Source organism: Saccostrea echinata, unplaced genomic scaffold (genome assembly GCF_033153115.1).
Source record: "Saccostrea echinata isolate AGI-Se365-2 ecotype Australia unplaced genomic scaffold, CSIRO_AGI_Sech_v1 ptg000064l, whole genome shotgun sequence".
Lineage (NCBI taxonomy): Eukaryota > Metazoa > Mollusca > Bivalvia > Ostreida > Ostreidae > Saccostrea > Saccostrea echinata.
Window position 1 is genome coordinate 3,265,661 of NW_026889813.1, and position 10,405 is coordinate 3,276,065.

The 10,405-nt window shown below is 33.8% G+C and overlaps 1 protein-coding gene across 1 annotated transcript in view; it reads left to right on the top strand.

Moving 5' to 3' along the window:
* Positions 1–5,358, top strand: part of LOC133175984 (uncharacterized) — a 62,459-nt gene extending 57,101 nt beyond the window's left edge. The window contains exons 51-55 of the mRNA XM_061311147.1: positions 646–771; positions 923–1,087; positions 1,480–1,701; positions 2,801–3,000; positions 4,411–5,358. Of these exons, the coding sequence (XP_061167131.1) occupies positions 646–771; positions 923–1,087; positions 1,480–1,701; positions 2,801–3,000; positions 4,411–4,464 (767 nt within the window). The 3' untranslated portion in view covers positions 4,465–5,358. The remainder of the gene's footprint in view (positions 1–645; positions 772–922; positions 1,088–1,479; positions 1,702–2,800; positions 3,001–4,410) is intronic.
* Positions 5,359–10,405: the final 5,047 nt, after the last annotated feature.

A 10,405-nucleotide genomic window follows, 5' to 3' on the forward strand; every position in this document is an offset into this window, starting at 1 on the left:
GATGCAAATGTTATATCATAAAAGTATATTTTTTAGGTATATTGGGTCTTTGCTCTATATTTTTGGAAACCAAAAAATGTATATTTTTATGCAAACTTTGAGGATAAACTTTCAAAAAAATGGAGCAAAGACCTACTCATATCGAAAAATATTGTTATAGGGTGAGAAAATGACTCTTTTTGCCCTCTTTAGTGTGTGTATGATATTTTATAAGCAAATAATTTCAATATTTGTGTGATTTTTGCAAATTGTAGATATTTCACATGAAGTATATTTTAATGTTAGATAAAATATCAAGGACATTTCTGATATAATTAAAATTTAATTTTTCACCTTCATGTTTGTTACACTATTAGGCTTATAGGTCATCATGTTCACATCTTCTTTTACACTCATAAAAAAAATTAGTATTTGAAAAGTTAAAAAAAAAAATCCTCAAAATATATTGATTCTTCATTTTACAAAACAGACTAAACTTTAAAAATGTACCTTAATGCATATGTTAAATGTTTATTTGTAATAAAGATAAACTTCAAAATTTGCTTTCCCAATTATTTGCTGATAAGTACACATAGATATCCATCACATTTTAAAATTTGTACATAGTTAATCTACACAGTAATAATGTGTGTTTTGTTTTTGCAGCAAAAGTCTGCAGCAATATGCTGGATTTGTACCCCAACATGTGTGTGTTTAAGAAGGTCATGTGTATGCTAGACTTGGAACATGTGCCCCTGAATTCAACAACTCCATGCTATGATAAATCTGGAGGTAAATTGAATTACTTTAAAAATTCTCAAAGTAATAAACCTTGCTGTTTTATTTTTTAAACGTTCAGAATAATATTATTCATGTTTGTTGGCAGATCAAATGTTGTGCTTAATACATGTATACATACTAATTTGATCTTTTTTGTCGACAGAACCAATGACATCAGATTGGTCCCCATGGAGCACTTGCAGTGTGACCTGTGGGGTGGGGACCCAGTCAAGAACTCGTAAACCAAACCGTGATTTTGATGCCTTCCTTGCTGGCAAATATCCCCTGGAAGATGTCAAGAAATGCTACAAAGACCCATGTCCTGATGGTTCGTAGTCTAAAAATGAAATCAGTCATACACTTTTTTTTGTCGGTTTGATTCACAAAAGATTTATCATTGCATGTTTTCCTTACTCACAATTTATGAATTGATTTTATAAATTTGAATACAGTTGAATTTTGCTAACTCAAACATGATATCTCAAATACCATGTATATGTCCAAGTGATTTGGAAGTCCCAACCACTTAATTTAAGTATTTTACTCCTTGATATCTTGAATCCTCGGATATCTTGAAGTTTTTTTTTCAGTCCCTTGGAGTTTGAGATAGAGAGGTTTGACTGTATTTTTTAGAATGAAATATAAAGAAATTAAAAGAAATAGTAATTTAAGAGCATGATTAGTGAGGTCACCTGTTTTGTTTTGTTTTTTTTTATTTAGGTCCTTGCTACGAGTTCAACTGCACCCTGTCATCCCAGGAGTGTGTCGTTATTGCGGACACGGCTAAATGTCAGTGTCCAGAGTGTAGTGACATGGAGGAGGATGAAGTGTGTGGTAGAGTGGGAACCAATAAAACAACATACAAGAACCCCTGTGAGGCCCAGCAAGACGCCTGCAATAAGAGTCTTCCCCTCGACATCCTCAATGTGGGAGAATGTGGAGGTAAAAAAAAAAAACATTTTTGTGTAGAAAATTGAAAGAAATCAGGGAAAAGGAAGCATGGTTCATACACCATTTATCGATTTGATCAGTTATTGTAACAAAATATGGTAGTTTTTAGTTGTAGTAAAGCTTTTACACTGTATCTGAAAATGATTTGTCTAAAATTGCAAATCTTGATATAGGTTAACGATTTGAAAATATTTATAAAACAGATGATTGTGTGTCCAGAAACTATTCAACTGCATCAACATTTTTTACCTTGACCTTTCCTTTTACCTTGACCTCACTTTTCTCAAATTAATGTTTAGCTCAGTTTAAAGAAACCGTTCAAAATAGTGTAATCAAACTTCATATCCTGATACATACTGATGTTAGCTATTCAATTGCATCAACATTTTTTACCTTGACCTCATTTTTCTTAAACTAATGGTTAGCTCAATTTTAAATAAACCATTCATTTATTTTATCAAACTTCATATGCTGATACCTATTAGTAAGAGCTATTCAACTGCATCAAAAACTTTTGACCTTGAACTTTCCTGTGGCCTTGACCTCACTTTTCTTGAATTTGTATTTTGTTTAGTTTTAAAGAAACCATTTAAGATATTTTTATGTAAGCTTATGCACTTTACATAGTTTGGCATGAATTTATTATCTATATCGGTGAGATTTCATCATCTATATACAATTTTTAGATTTCACTTTCAATTTTAAAGAAACTATTCAAGATATTCTCATCAAACTTCATACACTAATACAAACTTTCATGTTGCATTACTAATATACCTTCGGCCGGAGATTCATGTCCTATGGACATATTTCTAGTCTTTGTCATTGTTAAAGAGGAATATTAGATACTTCTCAACTGCCCAAGTTTCCACCTTATTTCTAAAATAAGGAATCTTTAATCTTTCAAATTGTCAATATAACAACATTTACATCAAAATTACAAAGTAAGTTGTATTCATTAGTTATACCTAGCAAAACCTGTATATATGGGTAAAATGCTACTTGATAAATTCTTTTTTTTACTCAGAGGCAATTTGCTCTCAGCCATGCAGTCTTATATCCTTAATATAATGTGACTTTGTTTTTATAGTGGAACCTCTAAACTGTACACGAGTGCCACACATGATTACAATAACTAGTGATGATGGCTGTGTATCCAGCTCTAAGATAAATGTAGCCAAGTGTGATGGTGGATGTGGGAAATATTCCACCCTCTGTTGTGACAAGGCAGTCACCAGTAAGGAGGATGTAGCTCTTATCTGTCCAGACAACAGTGTCAAACATCAAAAGGTAAGACACAGTGTTAGATTTCCTCATTAGGACCCCTCATCAAGATGCAGGTGCCCTTTAGAATCTCTGTGTCAGTCTGTCTGTCCACCCATCTGGTGAAGGGTGATTAGAGGAAGACACTTATAGTTTTTTGGGTCATGTGGTCATTTAATTTTCTCATTTTGTCAGTAAACATGAATAAGTACTCTGTTTACAGAACTAAGGTATTAAAATATTAATCCTGTTAGAATATATACACATAAATTTTGAGATTAAAATCACCTTTATCTTAATTAAAGCAGTATCATAATCATACAGATTCTGAAGTAATTATTTATACCCCAGCTTGAAAAGTGGACGAAGGGGGGGGGGGGGGGGGGTATAGTGATGGGACTGTCCTTATCTCTGTTACACTTGGAGGTAGCCATCCCTTATCTGCAACAATTCTAACACCACTGAGTGCAATAATGAAACTTTCACAAATTCTTTATTACATAAGGGCTTTGAGCATTTTCTCTTTTATATTTCAATCAGACACATATTTGAGGTTTCCTGTACACTGCCATTCTTTCTGTTATCTGAGGGTATCCATCTCTTATCCTCTTTAACTCCTCCTATATGAAAAAATAAAATTTAATGACACTTTCACAGAATCCATATTACATAGTGACATTGTGCACCTCCTATTTTACATTTTGATTGGATATATTTGGGATTTCCCATAGCAAAACATGGACTTTGCCATTCTTGGTACACTTAGGGGTAGCCCTCCCTTATCTGCAACTCTTCTTAAACCACTGAATCCAATTTAATAAAACTCATAAAAAAATCTAATTTATTACATAGTACCATTTTGCACTTCCTATTTTACATTTCCATCGCAAAGATAATTGGGGGTTTTCATAGCAAAACATGGATTTTTGCTATTCTTTATTTAACATGGGGATACCCATCTCTTATCCGCATCTCCTTCCATACCAATGAAAATCTTTATTACAATGTGCCATTATGACCTCCTATTATACATTTTGATAGGACAGATATCTGGGGTTTCCTATAGCAAAACATGGACTTTGCCAATATACTTGATAAAGAGGGTACCCATTTTGTTAACTCAGCTCCTCCTAAGCCCCTGAATTAAAGTCACTGGAACTTTCACAGAATCTCATTTGCATACTGCCAAGCAGTGCACTTTACCATTATACTCATATGGGAGCAGGGGGTACCATTTTGTGAACTCAGTGCTCACACTGCCTCTATTTATTTTCAAAACAAGTACAATGAAGTTTGAAGTATGTTAGCAAGACCAGTTGAATGTGTTGAAAGCCAATTTTATTTCAAAAATCATGATTATTTTTTATTATATTTAATGAAAATCATTTTACTGGATATGTCTCTTTAAAACTCTATTAATAGAAACCTTTTTTTTAGGTGGATGTCATAGTGGAATGCAAGTGTAAACCCGCTCCTAAACCTGCACCATAACTGCTTCTTGGAGGATTCATGAATTCACTTTCATTTGACTTTTTTGTCACAAAACTTTTCAGCGCTCTAAAAATTTACTTAAAACACTTCCAAAAAAGTTATAAATATTCCAGTTCACTGAATATTGTTACTTGCAATTAAAAGAAAAAATAAGCTTTAAATCCTTTGTCAGATATTTCAGAATTGGCAAATTATTTCACGGTTGACATATCTGCAATTTTGTTCCAGTGAAATAGTTTTTTTGTTAACGAGATTCAGACATTATTTATTGGTGACTTGAAATTCAAAAACAGTTTTTTTTTGTGAATTTTCTTTCCATTGGTGGTAAACAGAAATTTAGATTATGAACCTTTGTCTGAAAGGAAAGTCTAATTATTGAATTTGGGTTGCTGTTTCGTACTTATATCCATTGCAACATCATAATGAAAATTTTACAGAATTCAGTTTGTCCAAAAAATTTGCATAGAAAAACATCATTTTGATAACATTTCTTGTTATCCTATTTTGATGACTTTTTTTTAAAAAAGAAAAAATAGAGCATGGATTGACAATTTTTATCATCAAAAATGTAATTCTAATAAAAAGAAGAAAAAAAAATATATTTAGAAGATGGGAAAGTTGTAGTCATCCTGCAATTGATAGCAGTTTCTTTTACCTTTAATTCCTTTATTTATATGAAAATAATACCAAAATAGTGCAGGAGCAGTATTTGAAACTGTGATTGATAACTGCAAAGTACTTACATGCATTTAACAATGTATTTAAAAGGGCAACTAAATAGTTTTCATTCTTTTACCTAATGATGTTATGATACTAGATGTAAACTGTTAAATATTACATGTTTCACTTTCCTGTTTCTATATTGTTATTACAAATAAACAATATGTTAAAGAGTATTTTATGTATGTTTTGATTTTTCAGAATGAACAAAATTCAATTCTTGAGTAAATCTGTTTATATGGGTTCACTCAGGCACTTGTTTCTGTAAGAATTTTTTAACGCCTAGTATAATAATAACAAGGTATCTAACTCCGAATAAAATGGAATACCCCCTTTCTAGAATTCTCTGGCCTGCAAGCTGAGATTTGATGCTGTTTATGGAAATAAAAGAAAATAAAGACAAGTATGCCATATATGGTTGTGTAGATAAATTAACGTAGAGGACAAAGGTTATAAACAGTTTACAAGTGCTTTTTCTCTGAAAGTGTAAATGACAACAATATGGGGAGGGGGGTACTCCATGTAATTTGAAGTTGGATACATATACCATATTATTATACTGTGGGTTAAAAAATTATTAAAGAAACAAGTTCCTGTGTGGGATCTGCATAATTAGGACCCAGCAAGGATTTGCGGGTGCCCTATAGTAATCACCCTGTCTGTTTGTCATTCTTCTGTCCACAAAATTTCTGTTTTTTTCTAACTTTTTTTATGGTTGACCTATTTAGTTCAAATTTGGTATGTTGGTTGAATAGGCAGTAGGACATATTTTGATGTTAGGTTTGCTTCTCTGTCATCCGGTTTGGAGTTGGGATGTAGATTCCTTAACTTTATATAAGAATGAATGGGCACAGAGAGAAAACTGCTGAGAATGTTCCTATTGTAAACTATGAAAGCTGCAATGAGTCTCATGGGATTAACTAACTTTCCTCATGGAAGAAAATCCGAAGCATTATCTTTATGTGTCACATTGAGATAATTAACACCTCTGTCTGCAAATGAAGTTTGTTTTGAAGTTGAGGTCAATTCTGATAGAAGTTTACATTCTCTGAAATGTGAATTTTAAATAATGTTCAAACTTACACAACGAGATTTTATTGAATTCTAAAAATAAATTATAGATAGAGATATCTTGATTATTATTATTATTATTATAATTTTTTTTATTATTTTTTTTTTTTGGCTGCCTTATGTAAATTCAAGAATACTATTAATTTTAACAGGTAGTCAGATAATAGCCTCCTTCTATCATTGCTGAAAAAGTTCTTATTGTAAACTTCAAAGAAAAGGATGAGAGAGCAGTACAATTAATCCCCCTGGGATTAATTATTTTGCCTGCTGCAGAAAATTTTAGAGGCTTATCTTTATCTGTCACTTTAAGATTAATTTACACCTTTGTCTGCAACTGATGTTTGTTTTGAAGTTGAGGTCAAGTCTGGGTCATATTTGCATTCACTGAAGGGTAGCTTTTTATAAAACATGCTTCATTCTTGTTTAAATATATATTACAGATGTAATGTTTTTTACTGCCTTATGTAAATACTAGTTTGCCTTATGTAAATACAATTTACAAGTTGTTGGATATTTAGGAATTATCTTGAAATTTTATAAATACAGTTACTGTTGCTTAATCTTAATGTATTTTTAAATTTTTGGAATCTTGCAACTAAAAATCTCATCCGTAAGCTGCACCCTTATATTTCTACCCCTCGACTGGGCCCTTGCTGACTGATTACTTTTCAAGTTTTTACAGTCTGAATTAAGGGAAAGATGTTTTTTGACTTCATTCATTAGAGACCCTGCAGATAATTAGTATCTTGTAAAACAATTCATTCAAAAAAAAATCTTATGTTCATCAAATAAAAGAATTTGATGCTGAAACACTAGATTAAACACCATATGTCTTTTTTAGATATATGTATATTGAAAAAAAACCCCGAAAAACCCAAAATACTCTAGTTTGACAGATCTGATGGCATCCAAATCAAAGCTTTAATATGTGTAATGATAAATGTACCTTTTACGCTTAAGGTTCTACTTCTGAAAATCAGAAAAAATAAATCTGACCACTTTGTACAGAATGCACTGTCGGGAATTATGACATTTTTAGAACTAGTAACCATACGTAATTTCCACACATTTACCTTTTTAGGTCACCTGAGTCACTCAGGTGACCTATTGCTATCCGTTCTCGTCCGTCGGCATGCATCGTGCGTTAACATTTGAACATTTTTAGCTTCTTCTCTGAAACCGCTTAACCAATTTCAACCAAATTTGGCATATAGCATCTATGGGTAAAGGGAAACAAAAATTGTGAATTTCATGGTCCCTGCCCCCCTGGGGCCTGAGGGGTGGGGCTAAAACCACCAAAAATGATGCAATCTTTAAAAATCTTCTTCTTTACTCCTGGACATCAAGCAGTCAAACTCTTGGTATGATTGTAATCAGCATTGAGCCCTCTACCAAAATTGTGAAATTCATGGCCCCAGGGTCAGGGGTTCTGGCCCCAGGGTGGGGCTATATAGATCATATAGTGAAAGTGCATTATTTCTTTGAAAATCTTCTTCTCTGCTCCTGGGTATCAAATAAGGTAATTAAGTACATAGTTATGAAGAGCAAGAGTGCCTCTTCCAAAATTGTGAAATTCATGGCCCCAGGGCCAGGGGTTCTGGTCTTAGGGTGGGGCTTTATTGATTATATAATGAAAATGCATTTATTCTTTGAAAATCTTCTTCTCTGCTCCTGGGTATTAAATAAAGTAACTAAGTACATAGTTATGATGAGCAAGAGTGCCTCTTTCAAAATTGTGAAATTCATGGCCCCAGGGTCAGGGGTTCTGGCCCCAGGGTGGGGCTATATAGATCATATAGTGAAAGTGCATAAATTTTTTGAAAATCTTCTTCTCTGCTCCTGGGTATTAAATAAGGTAATTAAGTACATAGTTATGATGAGCAAGAGTGCCTCTGCCAAAATTGTGAAATTCATGGCCCCGGGGTTAGGGGTTCTGGTGTAAGGGCGGGGCTCTATTGATTATATAGTGAAAATGCATTAAATCTTTGAAAATCTTCTTCTCTGCTCCTGGGTATTAAATAAAGTAACTAAGTACATAGTTATGATGAGCAAGAGTGCCTCTTTCAAAATTGTGAAATTCATGGCCCCAGGGTCAGGAGTTCTGGTGTTAGGGTGGGGCTCTATAGATTATATAGTGAAAAAGCATTAATTCTTTGAAAATCTTCTTCTCTGCCCCTGGGTATTAAGTAAAGTAACTAAGTACATAGTTATGATGAGCAAGAGTGCCTCTGCCAAAATTGTGAAATTCATGGCCCCGGGGTTAGGGGTTCTGGTGTAAGGGCGGGGCTCTATTGATTATATAGTGAAAATGCATTAAATCTTTGAAAATCTTCTTCTCTGCTCCTGGGTATTAAATAAAGTAACTAAGTACATAGTTATGATGAGCAAGAGTGCTTCTTTCAAAATTGTGAAATTCATGGCCCCAGGGTCAGGAGTTCTGGTGTTAGGGTGGGGCTCTATAGATTATATAGTGAAAAAGCATTAATTCTTTGAAAATCTTCTTCTCTGCCCCTGGGTATTAAGTAAAGTAACTAAGTACATAGTTATGATGAGCAAGAGTGCCTCTTCCAGAATTGTGAATGTCATGGCCCCAGGGTCAGGGGTTCTGGTGTTAGGGCGGGGCTCTATCAACTATCTAGTGAAAATGCATTAATTCTTTGAAAATCTTCTCTGCTCCTGGGTATTAAATTAAGTAACTAAGTACATAGTTATGATGAGCAAGAGAGCCTCTTCCCACATTGTGAATTTCATGGCCCCAGGGTCAGGGGTTCTGGTGTTAGGGCGGGGCTCTATCAACTATATAGTGAAAATGCATTAATTCTTTGAAAATCTTCTCCTCTGCTCCTGGGCATTAAGGTGATAAACTAAGTACATAGTTATGATGAGGAGGTGGGCCCCTTCCAGAATTGTGAAAACCATGGCCCCTGGGTCAGGGGTTCTGGTGTTAGGGCAGGGCTCTATTGATTATATAGTGAAAATGCATTAATTCTTTGAAAATCTTCTTCTCTGCTCCTGGGTATTATTTAAACAAACTAAGTGCATGGTTATGATGCATAAGGATGCCTTTTCAAAAATTTTGAATTTCATGGCCCCAGGGTCAGGGGTTCTGGTGTTAGGGTGGGGCTCTATTGATTATATAGTGAAAATGCATTGATTCTTTGAAAATCTTCTTCTCTGCTTCTGGAGATTATTTAAACAAACTAAGTGCATGGTTATGATGCATAAGGATGCCTTTTTAAAAATTGTTAATTTCATGGCCCCAGGGTCAGGGGTTCCGGTGTTAGGGCGGGGATCTATTGATTATATAGTGAAAATGCATTGATTCTATGAAAATCTTCTTTTTTGCTACTGGAGATTATTTAAACAAACTAAGTGCATGATTATGATAGGCAAGGATGCCTCTTCCAAAATTTTTAAATACATGGCCTCAGTTTTTGGGGTTCTTGAAGGGAGGGGGGGGGAGGCTCTATTGATTATATAGTGAAAATGCATTAATTCTATTAATTAATCATTAACTAATCCTGTCTGCTCCTTAGTGTTGAGCTGATAAATAAATTGCTTAGCTATGATGAAGATGGGAGCTTCGAACAGAATTTTTAAATCTTGTGGTCCTAGGGTCAGGGGTTCTGGCATAACGAGGAAGGGGGGGGGGGCTTTTGATAATATAGTGGAAAAGTGTTAATTCTTTGAAGTCCATAGTTATGATGATGAGGGTAACTCTTCCAAATTTGTAAATTTCTTGACCTTTGGTCTTGGGTTCTGGTGTTAGGGTAAGGCTTTGTTGAATCTGTAGTGAAAATGCATTGTACCTGTGAAATTCTTCTCTGCTTCTGGGCATATCGAAAGCAAACTGAGTAAAAGTTTTAATGATATAAGTAAGCGTATTTCTATCAGATTTTTGAACATCTGGACAATTTGTCTAAGCATTCTGGTCCTGGACAGGGCTCTATTAATTTGTATTCTACTGAGAGAAGTTATTCCCCTTTTCCATTCACCTTTGATAATTAATCACTGTAAATAATGTATTTGAAAGATTAATAGAATAAGATAATTATGCAAGAATGTTTATCGTATAATTCAAAAAGTACTTTCTTAGTTTTAATAATCAGGTAGACCTGTAAGTAATAGATAAATAAAAATGAGACAAAAA